Source organism: Tympanuchus pallidicinctus, unplaced genomic scaffold, assembly GCF_026119805.1.
Source record: "Tympanuchus pallidicinctus isolate F22 unplaced genomic scaffold, pur_lepc_1.0 scaffold9, whole genome shotgun sequence".
NCBI classification, from domain to species: domain Eukaryota; kingdom Metazoa; phylum Chordata; class Aves; order Galliformes; family Phasianidae; genus Tympanuchus; species Tympanuchus pallidicinctus.
Genome location: NW_026294813.1, coordinates 7948592 through 7966189, shown reverse-complemented (window position 1 = coordinate 7966189; position 17598 = coordinate 7948592). Strand labels below are relative to the sequence as shown.

Sequence of the window (17598 nt, the reverse complement as noted above, 5' to 3'; positions counted from 1 at the left end):
TGCATGCACTTTGTAGACAACTGCATCCTGTTTCAGGAAACAGCTTAATGGCATAGTTTTGAAAGTAGGCTATATTCAGTCATGCAGATGCTTAACCTGGCACAGTTCCAGGTTAAGTTCCAGTGATGTTAATATATTTTAAAATTGTAATTATTTTAAATAGCTGGAAAGCCTATATTGACAAAGATTTTTGTTTGGCAAACACCTTAAGGTCCGTGTCTAGATAACACACAGAACTTGCATGTTATCTGCAAATCAGAGGAAAAATATTTTCCCATTCTGTTAGCACTTACTCAAGTCTTTTGAACTAGATATGCATGAAATGAAACCAGTCCACAATGTGGAAGTTGGCTTTTTTACCATTATTTATTAATTTCAGTAGTAGGTAAGTTTGGGTTTTGTATTGTGTTGTGAGATAAATCTTTGAGCAAGTAGCTTGTTTTATCTTCCAGTTTTTCAATTTTCAAAATAAATGATTATACATTGCAGAACTGTTAATACTTACTGTCTTTGTTGGGAAGAAAGCTTTAAAATATATCATGAAATTGTCTTGATAATAAATCTATTTACTTCATAGACTTAACTCTTGCAAACTAACTGAGATCAGACCCCAATTTATTAATTCTGTCACCTTTGGCATTTTCATCCATTTGTTATTATATCATAGGATAAAGTCTATTTCATAATATGTTGCCATCATAGAAAGACCAAAATAATCCTGCTAGTTATTAAGTTAAATAAAAGATAAGTATTTGTTGAAATTACACCCCATTTAATAGTATTTGGCCTGGGGAAGATTTCTTTCTTATGTGTTCACTGCTGCACACTCTTTGAGCTAAGAATTGGTTACAAATGAACTTATGACCATTCTCTCATTGCTCTCATCATAACAACAGCCAAGTAGCTCTTCAGCTGAATTTGTGATGTAACTTCACGGATGCTTTTAAGGACATGCAATAATCTGGGGTAATTTTCATCATTTTGTATCATTGTTGCAAATGTTAAGTAGCCCTGATCATAATAACTTTAAGCATTTAATTCATATTCTCAGCTGCTGTCACTTGTTTGCATTTGTTTATGAAAGTGTATTATAGCTTCCTTCTCTGACTTACATATAAATTGAGCTTCTTTAATTGCTGTCCAGATGCTGCATAACCCATCCAAAAAGCATGCTACGTTTTATAAAGATGAGGTGGGAATATAAATGGGATTGTGTGTATGTGTTTATTTGTTGTTTTTTTTTTAGGGTTGTTTTATTTTGTTTTGGCAGATTACATTTCTTATTTCACCGGAGAAAAATTTTCCAAAGATGTTCATTCTGTTGTTTTATATGAAGCTATGTTTGTCCAGTGTGTGGTCTATTTCTTCTACAGATGATCAAAGAAAGCAGTTTTAACAACATGAAACTGCAATTAGAGTGTTAGCAAATAAGAATCCTTGTTACAATTCAGAATTTTAATTCCTTCAAATTGTATTAAAAAGAAATAAAGGAATTTCTTCAGAAATTTACTTTCTTCCTTCTTAAATACAGCAAAGTTTCAGACTTTGTTTTTTTCTCATTCTCTGAGGCTTTTATGTTTCCCTTTTTCAAGATGCAGTTAAAATTTTTATTTTGAAAAGAAGACATTAAAATGCTGAGCTAGGTGCTGTTGAGGTGGCTCAGATTCATAACTATTAATATTTCTTCTACCATAAACTGTGCTAATGTGGAGAATGACAGAGCTGTGGGTGTTCTGTTCCATCTCAGTTCCTGTAAAATGCCTGCAAGTTATTAAAAAGTTAAATGTTAGGACAAAGTCTTCAATGCTTTGGGATTTAGGATTTTTCTGTTTGCTTTAAGGTGATGGGAATAAAGTAAAAATGAAGTCGTTGCAGTAGTTGATTTTGCTGTGTCTTTGGTATTTTAATAGCCACAGCCTGGATTTAGAGACTACTGTGTTTATCGTAGGAGAATATTTTGCAAACTTACTGTACTGCTAATGTAGAGTTAAGAAAATGCCTACTCTTTTGGATCTTGTGGTTTTTGTTACAGTTCTTAATTCAGGCTCTGACATGGGTCAAGCCTGGGCTATTTCAGTAGAGGAAAGAGTAAACATTGACTCTGTAGCTTCTTGTGACAGTTGCCCTAAGAACTGCTTAATAAGCACAATACTTAGTCTTACCACATTTTTTATACTTGACTCATGTAGGGCATTGACTTTGATTTGTGAATAACTGCTTTCGCGATCCAGAATACAAAGTTTAGTGCATATTCTCTGTAAGCTAATGAACTTGTCTTTACTAGAAATGTAATACAGTTTTCATCAAAAATTGTCATCTTTTAACCTAAAATGGAGTGTGATGGAAAGTTCTCTGAAACGATACTTGATTGTTGTTTTTTGAAAATAATCAGTGTCTCTTGGGAAATGCAACATGAAGCAGGACTTTCAAACACTGCCAGCATTTTCAGACTTTTCTGCAGGAGTCTCTAATTTATTGCCTCCTGTTTGTGAAATGCTATATTCATAGCTAATGTAATTACTTTCATATTGCTTTATTAGTTACTCGAAGTCAAATTAGAAATGATCAAGAATTCTCTGGCAAAGTAGCTTTTCCATTAGAGAATGTTAATTGCTTGAAACTAGTCCTTCTTTTCAGGAATGTACATACAGGACTTTATGGAATTTTTTTTCCTCTGGTCCAGAATGCAATTCCTACTCAAAGACAAGCCTAGAATAGCGAGGAAAGAGTCCAGGGGTTAAGGAGTAATACAGAATGGAAGGTATGAGGCTTAAGATCCTTTTCTGATAAGTTGTTGGTCTAGGTTAAAAGTGCTCCCTGTTTTGTAAACATCTCTGCAAAGCACTTGTTCCATATACTGCAGAAGTGTTCCACACTACTCGGGTGCTGAATCTCTTGGCATGTAGGAGATGATCTTTAGGTTTTTGATCTTGATAGGAAAGAAAACTGATTTAAAGCTGGGACTGTACCTGCATAACATACTGCAACCAGAGTCTCTGCGATTCAGAAAATAGTCCTGAATACAGGTTGGTGTTAAAAAAAAAAAAAAAAAAGAACGTATTCAAAGAACGTATTGATGATTCTTGAGATCCTTTCCAACCCAAGCCATTCTGTGAGTCTGTCTTCATGACAAAACTAATGACTCTTAGCTCATGGTCGTGTTTTGTAGCTGAAACGGTGACTTTACCACAAAGACTTGATCCTTATCTACAGATCTCAAAATTTCAGTTAGAGTTGCTAGGTAACAAATGCTGCATTTAGAATGTCTGATAGTTGATTATCAACTGCTCACTAATGTTTCTTTCAAAGGCTTCTGAAGTTTTGAAACCTGCAACAGGTTCTGCTGAAGATAATTATCTTTTTCACTGACCGGAGTGTTCAGCCAGGGACCTCACATATTTAATAGTGGTATAAGTATTCAGATTTGTGCGTTTGGGAAATTTACTGATTACACTGTTTGTCATTTATCTTACTCAGATAGTTGCTATGAAAACACTTCCATCCCTTTTGTAAAGATGAGCACTTTATCCCTGTATAATTTATTCCTCTCCTGAATCAAAATTGCTGTATTGCAATTTTGGTAAGAGGGGTAACCAAAGGTAAGAGGGGAGGAGCTTAAACAGATATTTTTTTTTTCCATACCTGTTACTGGGGGAGCATCTGCTGTCAGACAGAGCTGCCAAACCTGGGGCAGCAGCAGCTTGCTTCACTGTCAGATGGTACGTCAGGCAGTTGTGGTAAAAGGCAGAAAAGGAACAGTTGCATCTTGAGGGAATGTTCCCAAATTCCAGAGCAGTGAGGAAGAATGAAAAGTTACAGTATAATAGAAAGTATGAGATGCTGTGTTGAATATGAATTTTCCTTTCCTTGAAAGCAGCAGCACTAGAATGTTAGAAATATCTGTAGTTTCTTCCAAATGAATTTTTCTATTCTAAGACACCAGCTAATATGGTTTATCTTGTATCCAAAGAAGAGGAGTCTTAAGCCTGGGACTAGGAATTGTGATACTGGGAGCTCAAGAGAACTTGCTAATCCTTTCATTATGTAGTCAGTACAATTTCTGATGGGATGGCTAGACAAATATCATATGTGGTGTGACAAATACAAAAGCAGTATTTCTTGTTTTGTGAAAGACAAAGGCATTCAGCATGGTCTGTAGTCAATTTTTAATGAAAAAATATCAACGTAATTGAAATAAACGTTCCAGAGTTTCTGAGGATTAATGTATTGAGAAGAAGCAGCTAGAAAAAGTCAGAAGTTACTATATTGAAAGGTGTTTTTATTATATATTTCTGCTTATGTTTCAATGGAAGCACTGTTTTTTATTAACCTGACAATTACATTAAGTTGGCCAAAGTGCAAGACTTTATGCTTTTTCACTTAAATCTCAGACATCAGTTATTACAAGTATAATAATAGGCAGTCATTTAGTTGCCTAGTCAAGCATACAAACGTCTTGATAAAGAGATTTATGATTGCGTAAGCGATTGCAAGCTGTCCACATGTTTCATGCAAATCTTCCTGCATGATCCTGTACTATTTCTATTTTCACACAGAAATCCTATTAAGATTTCAGAAATGACAAAATAAACGATGACAATATATACTGACAACAGTAAGTCTAACCTTTCCAAACTTTGAAGATATGCTTAGACCGTATAGGTTGTAAAGTTTTTAAAAGTCTTTTCGAGCAGGGCACAATTGAAACTTACTGAAAAAATCTTTAGAGCTTTGTACAAACATATTTTGAAATCAAATGTTTTCAGTTTTATTTCTAGAACGCTTTTAAAACTGCCTGGTTCTCTATCTTAAGTACTCTTATTTTGACAAAAGAACAAGCAAGAAGTAAATATGTGTCAGAGAGCAGAAAATTTCTATTACTGGAACATAAGAAGATTGGAATAACCTTTCAGACAGAATAATGGGAGCAAAAGGTCTCTAACGTGGACCTTGTTAAGAGAGATTGTTATAGAGATTGTGAGCAATAGATTGGAAGCAGTAGTGCAATATCCTATGCTCTGTATAGAAGCAGAGTGCTTGCTGCTGTTGTTTTAGTGGCATTTTGAGTTGCCCTGTTTATATGACTACAATACTTAGAATGTACATTTGTGCCACATCTGTGACTTTTTACAATACTGGCCTCTTGTCAGGATTGAGGGAGCAGGAGGAATTGTTTTTCAAGCCATGGCTAAGCTGATGGTTTGAAGATGCTTGTATTAGGTACCTGATAGGGGTTTAATGCGCACTTGCCTGTCTATCTGTCAGTTCAGTGCCTTCCAGTAACTCTAATGATTTCTTTAAAATAATGTTTGAGCATTTTGTTTGCAAATAGACATGAGGCTTATTTCATTGATCTTTAAATGTTTTTCCTTCAGAAACAATGATCGCCCTCCAGACTCTGAGCTGAGACATTAATAATTGCTCCTCTTTATCTTTGGACATTTTAGAAATGCCTGTGGTATATGAAGGCAATAGTAGTATCCAAAGAGCAGTAGACCAAAGACTCATGACCAGGCCAGTGGTCACAGCCCCAAACTGCCAGAGTTCAAGGAGCACTTGTACCATGCATAGCAAGAACTTGAACAAGAGCTTGGAAAACTGTGCTACTGAAGTAGGTGGCACTAGGTTCTTTTTCTTTTGTAGGGGGTCTTTTTTCAACCCTTGCAGTTCTTGTTGGCTTCAGAAACCAATTCATTCTTAAATATCACCAGAACCAGAGTATCTGACTTTATCTTTACAAACTTCTGTCTACCCTGGACAAGTGGCATTTACACAAGAAAATAAAATTTCCTCACTGTTAAAGTCTGATGGTATTTGGATGAAGTTGATGAAGATGTTTCAAAGAAAGAATAAAAGGTACTCTCTGGAGCTCATGTAGAGCCTGAATACCTTTTTCTGAACAGGACAGAGCTGGACAGATATCTTAAAATGAGATTTATTTCATGTGTTGTGAGTAGGAAACATAAGTTATGAGCTCCAGTAAGGCATGTAGACAGCTCTCTCTTACCGCGACTTTTAGATGCAGTTTGTTTTCTTCCCTCTAGGGTCCAGCTCTAATTTTTTTGGAAGGGACACAAACCTTCCTCTTAAAATCTCTGAATGGCTAATTCTAAATTTCCCTGATTTGTTTCTTGATCAGTAAGAAAGAACATTTGCAGTAGAAATTCTGTGACACTTTCAGCTGGCTTCCTAATAAAATCCCTACAACAACAGAACAGCAAAAGAGGTGGTGATGTACTTTATGCTACTAGACTGTCTTATTTTTAAAAGTAGCAGAAATGACTTATGAGGCACTTATTATTCATCAAGTTTTCACAATGTTGCTACTCAATATTATTAATCCATGGCTTTTGGGTAATTTCTTAAAATTTTAATTGAATGAGGTATAGTGACTACAAATATATAACACAGAACGTAATAATATTGTTCTTCGTAAATGTTACTGCTGTTTTAAAAATTGTTTTATTGCTTTTGTTTCAGTGGTGAGATACAGATGCAAAGCTGACCTTTTTACTTCAGATTATTTTTTTTTTTGCAAGCCCTGCATGCCACTTTCTGAAATGCTAGTACATTATTCTACTTACAGAAGTTTAGTTTTCATCAGTTGCTTGTAAATGATGTTCACCTCAGAAATAAACTGGAGGTTAGCTACCAACATATAAAATAATGAGTCTGTAAAGGTTTCTATGATTGTCCTAAATCATGCAGAGGGTAAAGCTGCTTCAGTAAGGTGAATAAAAGTTCATAACAGCAGTTTATGAATCAGCCTGTGCAGCACTAGTCGTTTTTGTGGTGGTTCCATACAATTACAAAAGCAGACTTTAGAACAGTGAACAAGCCTTTGTTTTGGTGATATTCAGTTTTTCTCTAGGGTATTGTGTCTTTCATGGCAGGCAGGTGGTGGTGGTTTCTTTGGCCATTTCTGACATTAGGAAATAATTTAAGATCATGGATGGTTGGACTTAAGGACTACTGTGGTCATTTGCTTGGATTTCTCAGTTAAAATTAAAAATTTGCAAACAGAAAACACCAATTCATATTCTTTAAACTACACAGTGCGAGGGAAGATTTCTTATTTAGATAGGATAAGAAATCATACAGTCTTTGATTTACCTTCCCTTTCACCAATGAGCAGTAGTAAGTTTTGAACAAAAGAACCTGGCTAGGATATTTACCTTTGTAAAAGTGTTTTCTCTATTAGGCTGCTTTGGTATTAACCTGTGCAGTTTAAATGGAGTTCAGCATTTTAAAAATCAACTTGCTTTTCATTTTGCTTCTGCAACTTATAGTTAGCTGCCCTTGATTCAGTAACTTTGTCTGAAAAAATGATGTGAAAGTCCTTTTGCTAAGAACTCTTAGCAAACTCTTAGTTTTCAGGTCTCCACTAAAGTAAATATTTTGAACAGGGAAACATGGAATTATTATTTTTAAGCAGTAATAACATAGGAAAATGGAGCAACATAGCGGTTCTGTCTGCTAAAAAATGATACAAACGAAGAAAATGAGTGTTACAGAATCACAGAATCACAGAATGGCCAGGGTTAGAAGGGACCTCAAGGATCATGAATCTCCAACCCCCTGCCACATGCAGGGCCACCAACCTCCACATTTAATGCTAAACCAGGCTGCCCAGGGCCCCATCCTGGCCTTGAACACCTCCAAGGACAGGGCATCCACAGCCTCTCTGGGCAGCCTGTTCCAGTACCTCACCACTCTCTGGGTAAAGAATTTCCCCCTGATGTCCGACCTAAATCTCCCCTCCCTCAACTTAAAACCATTTCCCCTCATCCTACACATATCAACCTTTCAAAGAGTTGATTCCCCTCCTGTTTGTAGGCTCCCTTTAGGTACTGAAAGGCTGCAATGAGGTCACCCCACAGCCTTCTTTTCTCCAGGCTGAACAAGCCCAGGTCCCTCAGCCTGTCTTCATAGGGGAGGTGCTCCAGTCCCCTGATCATCTTCATGGCCCTCCTCTGAATCCTCTCCAACAGCTCCCTGTCTTTTTTTGTACTGGGGGCTCCACACTTGGACGCAGCATTCCAGATGGGGCATCACAAGAGCAGAGTAGAGGGGGACAATCACCTCCCTGTCCCTGCTGGCCACCCCTCTCTTGATGGACTTCTAGGTTTTTTAGGTATACCAACGAAAATTATAATGGGTGGCTTACTATCAGAAATATAAGGAAAGGTATTCCTTCTCTACCTATTAAATGTAGTTTGCAAGTTGTTTTTCTTTCTTTCTTTTTTTTCTTTTTTTTTTTTTTTTTTTTTTCTCTTTTATTATACACATCTGAGATTAACTCTGAGGTGTGTATGTCCCCACCTGGATGGTGGATTCATAAGCTTAGAAATATGGACAATGATATTTGACATTTGAACATTAACAGGTAGTAATTTACTCCAACTCAGTGCTTTGTCTTCCTTGACCGTAAACTGTATACTAGTACACTGGATTATGAAAGATATTGAGCATGTTGCAGTTAAGTCATCACTCTATCAAAATAAACTGTTTTTGAGTGGAGGATAGTCATAATGCTTGCACTTGAACACCTATTAACACCTCTGACTCGGAATTTCTGATAACATATCTGGGGTCATTCATCTGAGCTTCAACTCTGATGTGTTGAAAAATGTCTCTGATTCAAAAATGTGTGTAAACTAGCTGATAATTAACAGTAAGGGAGTAGTCTTGTGTCAAGTTGGACATACCATTTCTTGAAGTAGTTGTTGCACAGTCCCAGTTGTTGCAACATCTTCAGACTGAGTCATAAGCATAATGTTGGGGAATCTGTTACTTGAAGTGATTTTTTTGATTATATAAGGCTAGAAAAGGAGCACTAAGCACTAAGGAGCTCCTTGTTTGAGTAGAAAAAAATTGAGTTTGCTTCCTCCTGCTGAACATGTTACAGAAGTTAATATCATTAGAAATCTGGAAAGAATATTTAGAAATATTTAGAAATTATTTAGCATGATAATAATAATAATAAGGCTCTGGATACTCAAAAGCTGCATCCTTGTATAGAAGAAAGTGTAAGATTGTTATTTAATCTACGTGGGCTTTTCATTTAGCATAACAGAAACAAAATTTACTGGAAATAAGCCTATCAGCAGTCCAGTTAACAATATGAAGTCAGATGAAAAATCACTCAGGATTTAATGCTTGCTAAGGATTTTAGCATGTGTTTCCTGAAGCAACAACTGTACCTGACTTCTTGTACTGGTCTCAAAGAGGCTACACAGAGGCTTATTTACGGGCAGCAGGACATCAGCTGGCAAAACTGAGATCCAGTGTAACTAGGCACATAGGAAACTCATAGAAAATTAATTGAAACATCATATTTGATCCTTCCTATCAATGTAGAGAAATCTTGCATTGAAGAAAATGTACAGATTGTTAGTAGTTTTAGAGTGTTGTGAGGAACATGTTTTAGTGTTTTTGTGTTTTGTGTTTTTTGTTTTTTGTTTTTTTTAGGATAACAAATCCTTGTTTATTCAGTTAACTTTTTTGCACAAAATTAATATCTTGCTCCTTTTTAAACTTCTGATTTTCATTCCAGAAAACAATATGCATGACCTTTTAACCTTGCTTTTGTCTGAAATTTGAATTAATTGCAAATAATTATAAATATCTTCAATCTAAAAAAAAAATTCAGTAAATAGATAGATAGTTGTTAAGAAGCAGTTGTGGTGGGAAGAATGGTCTTTGACAACAGAGAAGAATGTGGCTAGAGGACTTCAGGTTCTTGAACATTGTTAAGTATTAATGGAGCAAGTACACCCAAAAGATGGCCTGAACATCACTGAAGATGAGCTCAAACATTTTCTGGGAATTATTTGCCTTTCAACAAACTGCTGAATTTTCTAAGCCTGTATACATTTGTACATGTCTAGGAGCTGACCTCACACTTTTTTGTAAGTGACTGCATATTTTTAAGACTTTTTCTCCCTTCTGTGAGAAACTGCAAAATGCTAAGAAATGTTCCAGTGAGAGGCATGATTTTAAATGTTCCAAACTTTGGACAAAATGGTTTTATTCTGATGGCTGCTGAGTGGAGCAGATATTCTTGGTTTCTGCTATTATGTGTACAGAAGTTTTAACTGTTGCATTGAGTTACTCATTCGGAATCACATTACAAAGCTTCGATTCATTATATTTTCAGGCTTGACACCACATTATAAAGCTATTTTCCAGTACAAGTTATTCAGTACAAAAGCTGGCAGAGGAAGCTTTATTTAATGAGTTTGAAATTTGGCTTTGAAAAGCAAGTAGCTACTGAACCTGGAACCATTTCCAAACATGCACTTCTGTGTCTTTTTTGGATATTTATCTACATTTAATGATAAGTCTTTTTTAATAATACAGGCTCACTCCAGAAAGTAAGTCTTTTCCTTTTCAAAGGTTAAAGATTAAAGAAAAAAGCTGGAGGCAAAATTAAACAAAGGTTCCTTTGTAGTCCTGAAAAATAAATAGCTCAATTTAAGCTCCACTGAAAAATTTCCAGGAGTTAAACTTTTCTCCATTCTTTTTTTCTTAATCTACAGCTTTATTTGAAATACAACGATAGTTAGTCAGCCAGAGCTGAATGCAGTGCAGGCTCCTACCACAGCCTCTGTGGCCTTCAGCACGAAGACAAAGCACTTTGGCCTTCCAGCTCACAGATGGTGATTTTACCACACAAGCATGTTTTCTTCCAATTGGGATCTCAGTAACTGACTCTCTATTTCATAAGTTGTGCATAGTCCTGCAGTGACATTATTACACGTAAAGTAAAAGGTAAAATGATGATTCTCCCCTTCAGTGCACCTGTAAATAATCTACTTTTGTATGCTAGACATCATGTTACAAATAACACTTTTTTTTAATGTTTGCAAGCAAATGCATGTTTAATCTTCCCTTTATACCAATCAGAGGCAGTCTAATTGTGAAGAATGATATTATTTTCTGTTGTTTTCATGTTATGCTTTTGTGGGAGTCCAAGGCAATATTCCCAATCCTGCTCCCCTGGCTAATTGTCATGCATCCTAGCTTTAGAAGCTTGGCCATCCTTCCTAATGTCACTTAGGTTTCATTACAATTTTATCAAACACACTGTTCCACACTGCACTCTTATATTGCATACAGATCATTTAAAATACCATTTTAATATCACTACAAGACACCAAAGCAGTATTTTCTTTTTTTCTGTTTTTTTTGGTTTGTTTTTTTTTTCCTAAGTCTATGAAATATTTTAGTGTTATTTTAATTTTCATTTTAAACTTCTCTTTTACTGCCGAGGAAGGACGCAGACTGTTCTTCTCCTACAGGCTTTCCTTTTTTGGACTTTCCCACTATTTTCTAGTTGTGCATACTTTCATAAGACATTTCTGCTTTTTCTTTCATGGCTGCATTCAGACTTGCTTTATTTAAATCTCTCCTAGCAAATTACAGAGGAATTAATAAGAGCTTTTAAAATGCTGTAGCACAAAGTGTTTGACTTCCTGGGTGATTCTGACGAAATTCTGATGTAGAGAAGTGGTGTGCAGCCAACATGGTAAGCTCTGCTGAATGTAATGTACAAACTTGTCCTTTCCAAGAATAACCTCTGATTATAGAGGGTGCAATTGTTATTAGCTACAGACCATACAGAGACAAAATATCCAAACTGAAGATGCTCTCTTCTCTCAGTTCAGTTACTTTCCATGGTGTCATTTATTGTGAGTGATTTGAGGTGATGTTTTTTTTCAGCAGTCAAGAGCCAGGTGTTAAAGTTTGTGCTGCCATTCTGGTTATGTTTACTTTCAACTATTCTGAGAAAATGTGGGTGCCTCTTCTGCAATTCTTTGTCTGCAGAGGCTAGAGGTCCAGGCAATAAGCACACAGACAAGTACCAGGAAAATCTATTTTAAGCATTTTTGTCTAGTTTAACACAACAATCAGGCAGACAGCATGAAAGTCTGGTTAAAACTTCTGTTAAGTATAACAGAAGGAAGGAAAAATCTTATTAGTGGCTACTGGACAAGTATGAGCTACTACTCTAGGTTTGCAGTACTTTATTACAATAATATTTGGTTTGTTGTCTTGGTGACTGAGTGTTAACCTTTCATGCATAGGTACAGACTGTACTCAACTATGAATACCATGTGCACTAGCAAGTTTTTGTACTCTTCAAATCAGCAGTGAGAGGGTCCTTGTCCCAGTTCTTCAGCAGTTTCTCATTTATTATAAAATGAGAACATAGAAGCTTAAACTTCAGTTTTATCCTTTGATAAACATTTATATTATGCGTCCCTGATCTGTACTTTGACCTACCTTCTTAGTCATTCTGTTAACACATCACAGAATCATTCAAAATCTTAATTTACCTACAGTGATTGTGACTATGTATGTAGCCAAGCACCGTATGCCTCAAAAAAGTGCAGGTTTTTGTTGGTTTTTTTTTTCTTATTATTCCATGTAGCTTTCAAGATTCTCTCCAACATCACTGTAGTTTTTGTTTTTCCACTGGCTTCTGCCAGTACTCTTTTTACTTTTCCAGCATCAGTTTCCTTGAACCAGGTGAGAATGCATACAACTTAGAGAGAAACTGCGAATCTGGAAGAATACAAGCTAAATACTGTTATATGTATACTTGCTTATATAGTGCTTACAAAGCATCATTTTCACAGTCTCAATTTCAGTTTTTTACTGAACTGTGAATTGCCAATTTTTTATAACATACTGAAAGAAATGAAAGAAAACTTGAAAACCATTAAAATGAAGTTGTTCTTAGTTTTCTTAGTTGGCAGTGTAACAATGATCACTGCTAACTCCGCTTTTCAGTTTGCCATCTGCACGCTTTTACATTTATTCAGTATGATCATGATATATTGTGATCAACATGGAAGCCACAGGAGGTTGTGTTGTGTGTTTGCGTAGTAAAATAGCCCAGACAATGTATCATAAAATCAAACTTCTGAACATCTGATTTCTAGCTAAACTGAAGTTGGAAGTTGGGGAAAATAAAAGCCTTACTGGATCAAATCAAGTCTTTATATAGCATTTGATCTTCAAGAGTAAATGGAAGTTGATACACAGAGAAAATATAGCTGCTCCTCCTGTGTGGTCTTCCACTCTTTTAATCTACATTTTCTGAATCAGCTGCACTTCCTATATGGTTTGTAAATTATGGTTTTATGTTTTATTAACCTAGTTATCCATTGAATATATGCTATTTAGCATACAAAACATAGTTTGTCAACAAGATCTACAGGCCCGTTCCCTGCTCTGTGGTGTGTCCTCGTTTTTACTTCTGATCAGTCTAACCCCTCCTAGCAACTTCTAATTTTTCTAACTCTACTTCTTAAAAGCTATTATTATTTGTGGTTCTGAATTGACCTCTCTCACAATTAGGAGGCTTTGGGGAGGTAGTAGCAAATGATAGAAGATAAAAAGAAAATGTCAACTTTGTTGTTTAGCATTTCACATTTTCAGGTTTCATTATTTTGGAATCTATAAAAGAATATATATTCTTTAAAATTAAAAATGTTTGAGTGGATCACATCTCAGATTCTGAAAACTTCAGGGACCAAGTGTATAATGAATACGCTGTAAAAATCACAATAGATTTCTGAGCTTTATTTTTGTGAAGAAACAATGAATGAAGTGAATGTTGTGTGATAGATATTGCATAGGCAATCTCATTGGAACTGTTTAATTGTGTAAGAGGTAAATTGGGAATCTATGTTATGATGTTCTCATCGTACTCATTAAGTCAAAAAACAATAGCAATTATATTTATTCTCAAAATGCTATTAAAAACATTTAAGACAATGACAATTCACTACTTTTTTTAAGGGATATTTTATTGATTTAGTTACGTTTTGATTACCAAGAGAGAGGGAGAAAAATATTCTTTGCATATAAAGAGAAATAGCAACATTTTTAAAAATTATACTTGAACAATTAGTAAAGGCAGAAGATGTATGAATTACTTTTCTTGCAAATTTTTTCCCATCATACTGTCACCCATTATTTTTTTTCCCCATTCCTTATAATTAATCTTTTCAGAAGAATAAAACTAAGATTTGCTTTAGTATGTTCCCTATTTTGTATTTCCTGACTGGAGGAAATAAAGCTGAAATAACACAAACTTTTCCTTTTTCTGCTGTTCAGTGAAACTGGAAATACCTACTATGTGATAAATAGTCTTTTTGTGATATTTTACTGCAGTAAGCAGGAAATAAAATGCTGAGAGAGACAGATTAGTATTGGCCATTTGGAAACTTAATTATAGTAACAAGCTTTCTATGAGAACATCATCATCTCAGTAATGAGTAACAGAAGTATTTTAGTAACTGGTCATTATTTGAATGGTTTGACATGCAGCAAACATTATGAATTTTGATTTTTTAATTAACTGTTAAATTTCAGCAAATGGTCATAAAATGCTTATTTCAGATAAAAGTTCTATATAACTGTTTTGTTCAACTAATCTTAATGCTTTATAAATTTGACTAAGTTTTGGGTCTTCTGTATTAAAGGCACCACTCTGCAGGTGAATCAGTGATTTAAAATTGACTTTAGCATAACAAGGGTAGAAGAAATCACTGCTAGAATTTCAGAACATAGAAAAGTGAAAAAACCTTATTTTCGTGTATGTGTGGGAATGTTGACTAGTAATTCAGTAATTTTGACTTTTCAAAATAACATATAGGTTTGGGCTGCAGAAGTCCATCTCTAAATATAGCGTGTATGTATGTCTGAGAAAGTACATTTTAAGTCTCTTGCTAGCTATGGTAAGCATGCTTAAAATGCCATTTTCAACCCTTGTCATTTACGCTCAGTAACTGAACCTTGTTGTCTAAAAGTCTTGGTTTTCATGCATATTGCTACTTTTTTTTTTTTTTTTTTTTTTTTTTTTTTTAGCTTTCATTCACCTCATTGGTGCATCCAATGTTGATGTGAAAAATGCAATGACTTTCAGTGGGTCTCTTGAAGACATGTTTGGGTACACTGTTCAACAGTATGAAAATGAGGAAGGAAAATGGTAAGTTGATTTTTTTCTTAAGTTTAAACTCCGAATTATCAGATATTCAGTGACTAAAGTTCTATACTGTGTTTCTAAATTGCCCAATATTTAAGCAGGATCGCTTTCTGTCAGTCTTCATCAGATTTCTTAAACTGATGAACCGCCATAGAGACGCATGCAAAGTTTGGGTGAAAAAAATCAAAGTCAAAATTTATATTTTCGTGATTTCCTCAAAGACAGAAATGAGTTCATAAATTGGGTAAATTCTCTCCATGCTAGAACTGAGCTTTATGTTCTGTCTGAGCCCTCTTTTCTCCATTTATCATTCTCCATATTACCAAATAATTGTTCATCTTTTCCAATATTAATGTATCATGAGTGAAATTGCTCCTGCTGCACCTAACCTGTTTTACATATCTTTTCCTGAAGTGTTCTGTCAGTCATTATCTGAGCTGAGTTTCTAGTGTCTGTGGTGAGAAGGTTTCTCTGTCAAAACGTTTAGTAATACAATTCCTAGCTTCTCTTTTGGAGGCCTAATTGTATCTCTCAGTTGGTAATATATTGTCATCTGGGACTTGGCGCTGCCTTCTTCACCTGCCGTTTCCTTTTATAATTCTCGTGAATTATAAATTTGATTTTGGTGTTTGGATTACCATTATCATTGCTTGTCAGTCTTTTGATAAACAGTTTATGCTCTCACCTCATAAGAACTAACATCACAAGCAAATCATGGGGTTGGAGGACTGAAATAGCAATTGAATGGTGAAAGGTTTGGGAACCCTGAGGTCTGCATCGTTGTTAGCTGATTTCTCTGTTTTTCCACAAGCTTTGCCAGCAATCTGACATTCTTGATAAACCCCAGGGACTCCTGCTGGCAGCCTGGGATGAAGGACATGTGGCCGCTTGACAGCCACGCTGCTCCGCGGTGCCTCAGTGGATCCTTTCTTCAGGCACCAGGCCTGCTTGGTGTCTGAGTCTGCACAGCATGGGAAGTGCTCACTGAAATGAAATCGCAAAGCCTGCTTTTGAAAGTGCTAGGTCTTGATTGTCTTTGTTGCAGGATGTTTAAATACCAATCTGCACTCAGATAATGAAAGAAAGATAAATAATGACCTTTTTTGAGCTAATTTAGAGTTTTAGGAAATGGCGTCCATTCTAGGAGCAGGTATTTTGTACAGCAATATTGCCGATGACTGTCCTGAAACCTTATACATGCAAAAACTATACGAGCCAGAAGTTACTACTCTCCCATTGGCTGAAGGAAGACCACAGTGTAAGCCAATGAGTGTCAACATCTGTGAACACTGAACTCCCAAGTTGCTGTTAAGTTTTCAAGCTTTCAGCTTCCTGCAGTGTAACAACATACTGAGCAAGAAAGCTGCAGGCTGGTAGTTTAAATATAAAAAGCTTTTGTGGTGCTTTGTCAACTCTACCTAAATATCCCAGGTAGAGTTTTTCAACGGAAACAGATGTTCTTAAAACCAGATTGCACTTGTTTCTCAAAGAAAAAGTAGAGTCCACTGGGCCAACAGATAAAGTGGCTTTTCAAACCACTTAATTCACAGGACTCTTCTTTTTTTCTTTTTTTTTTTCTGAAAAAAAAGCACAATATGTGGTCATAGTCCTACTGAGATTGATCACCTCTTGTGCGATGTCAAGCGTACTCAGCTTTTCTGCAGTTAAATGGAAGTCAGAGATGCACTAGAGGTTGTTGTGCATACTCTAAGTTTTGGTGTATGCTGTAATGTTCTTTTTTCAGCTTGAAAGATCAGTCAGATATAATATGTGCTCAGACCATTTGATTTGCTTTTAAATATTAAAAAATTGTACTGGATCACAATCAGCTCTTTCAGTATATTCATTTGGAAGCTGGATGGTGTACTGGGTTTAAATTCTCCTTTCATCTTTTTAAAATCCTTAGACAACATCTTACCTGTATTCTGTAGTTGGTTCATCTATCTTCTACCTGGAATCATTAATCTATGATCAAAGGCAAAATTAGTTCTCACAGTAACTATTCATAATCACCTAAGTGTCCAGGAGCAAATCTTACATAACTATTACTCTTAATGGCAGGGTTTCTGTTTCCATCATGTGCTATGATTCCATTGTAACTTGAATTCTTCCTTTCACTTAATGGAGTCAGCCATTCACCGGGTAGCGAGGCTGACAAAGATGTGAGAACAAAAACAGCAACCATCTCTAAAAAGCATTTTCTGCTGAAACACTGAATCTAGGAGTGAATGTTAATTTTTAGTGCTTACAAAGTACTATGCAAGAATAGACATTTTTGATCATATAATATTTTTTTTTTTTTTTAATTGCACAGAATAAAAGCCATCCATAATGTATTTTGAACTGCTGACTCACATTCTGCTTGGTGTTTGAGAGCCTCCCCTTTTGAATTTGATCCCTGCTCAGCACTGACATTTGAAATTTTTCTCCTAAAATATATTATCAAGAATGACACAAATAAAACATATTTTTCCTTCCATACTGCTCACAATGTTTTTCGAAAATCCACCCACTGATACTATTTAAATATATATTTGGTATATAGGAATATTTCCTTTCCATGTTCCTTTTTAAAGAAGAAACAAAAGAGCTTCATT

At 35.5% G+C, this 17598-nt stretch overlaps 1 protein-coding gene across 1 annotated transcript in view; it reads left to right on the top strand.

The window, feature by feature from the left end:
- Positions 1-17598, top strand: part of ITGA1 (integrin subunit alpha 1) — a 75960-nt gene that overhangs the window by 12420 nt on the left and 45942 nt on the right. The window contains exon 2 of the mRNA XM_052670225.1: positions 14884-15004. Coding sequence (XP_052526185.1) covers positions 14884-15004 — 121 coding nt within the window. The remainder of the gene's footprint in view (positions 1-14883; positions 15005-17598) is intronic.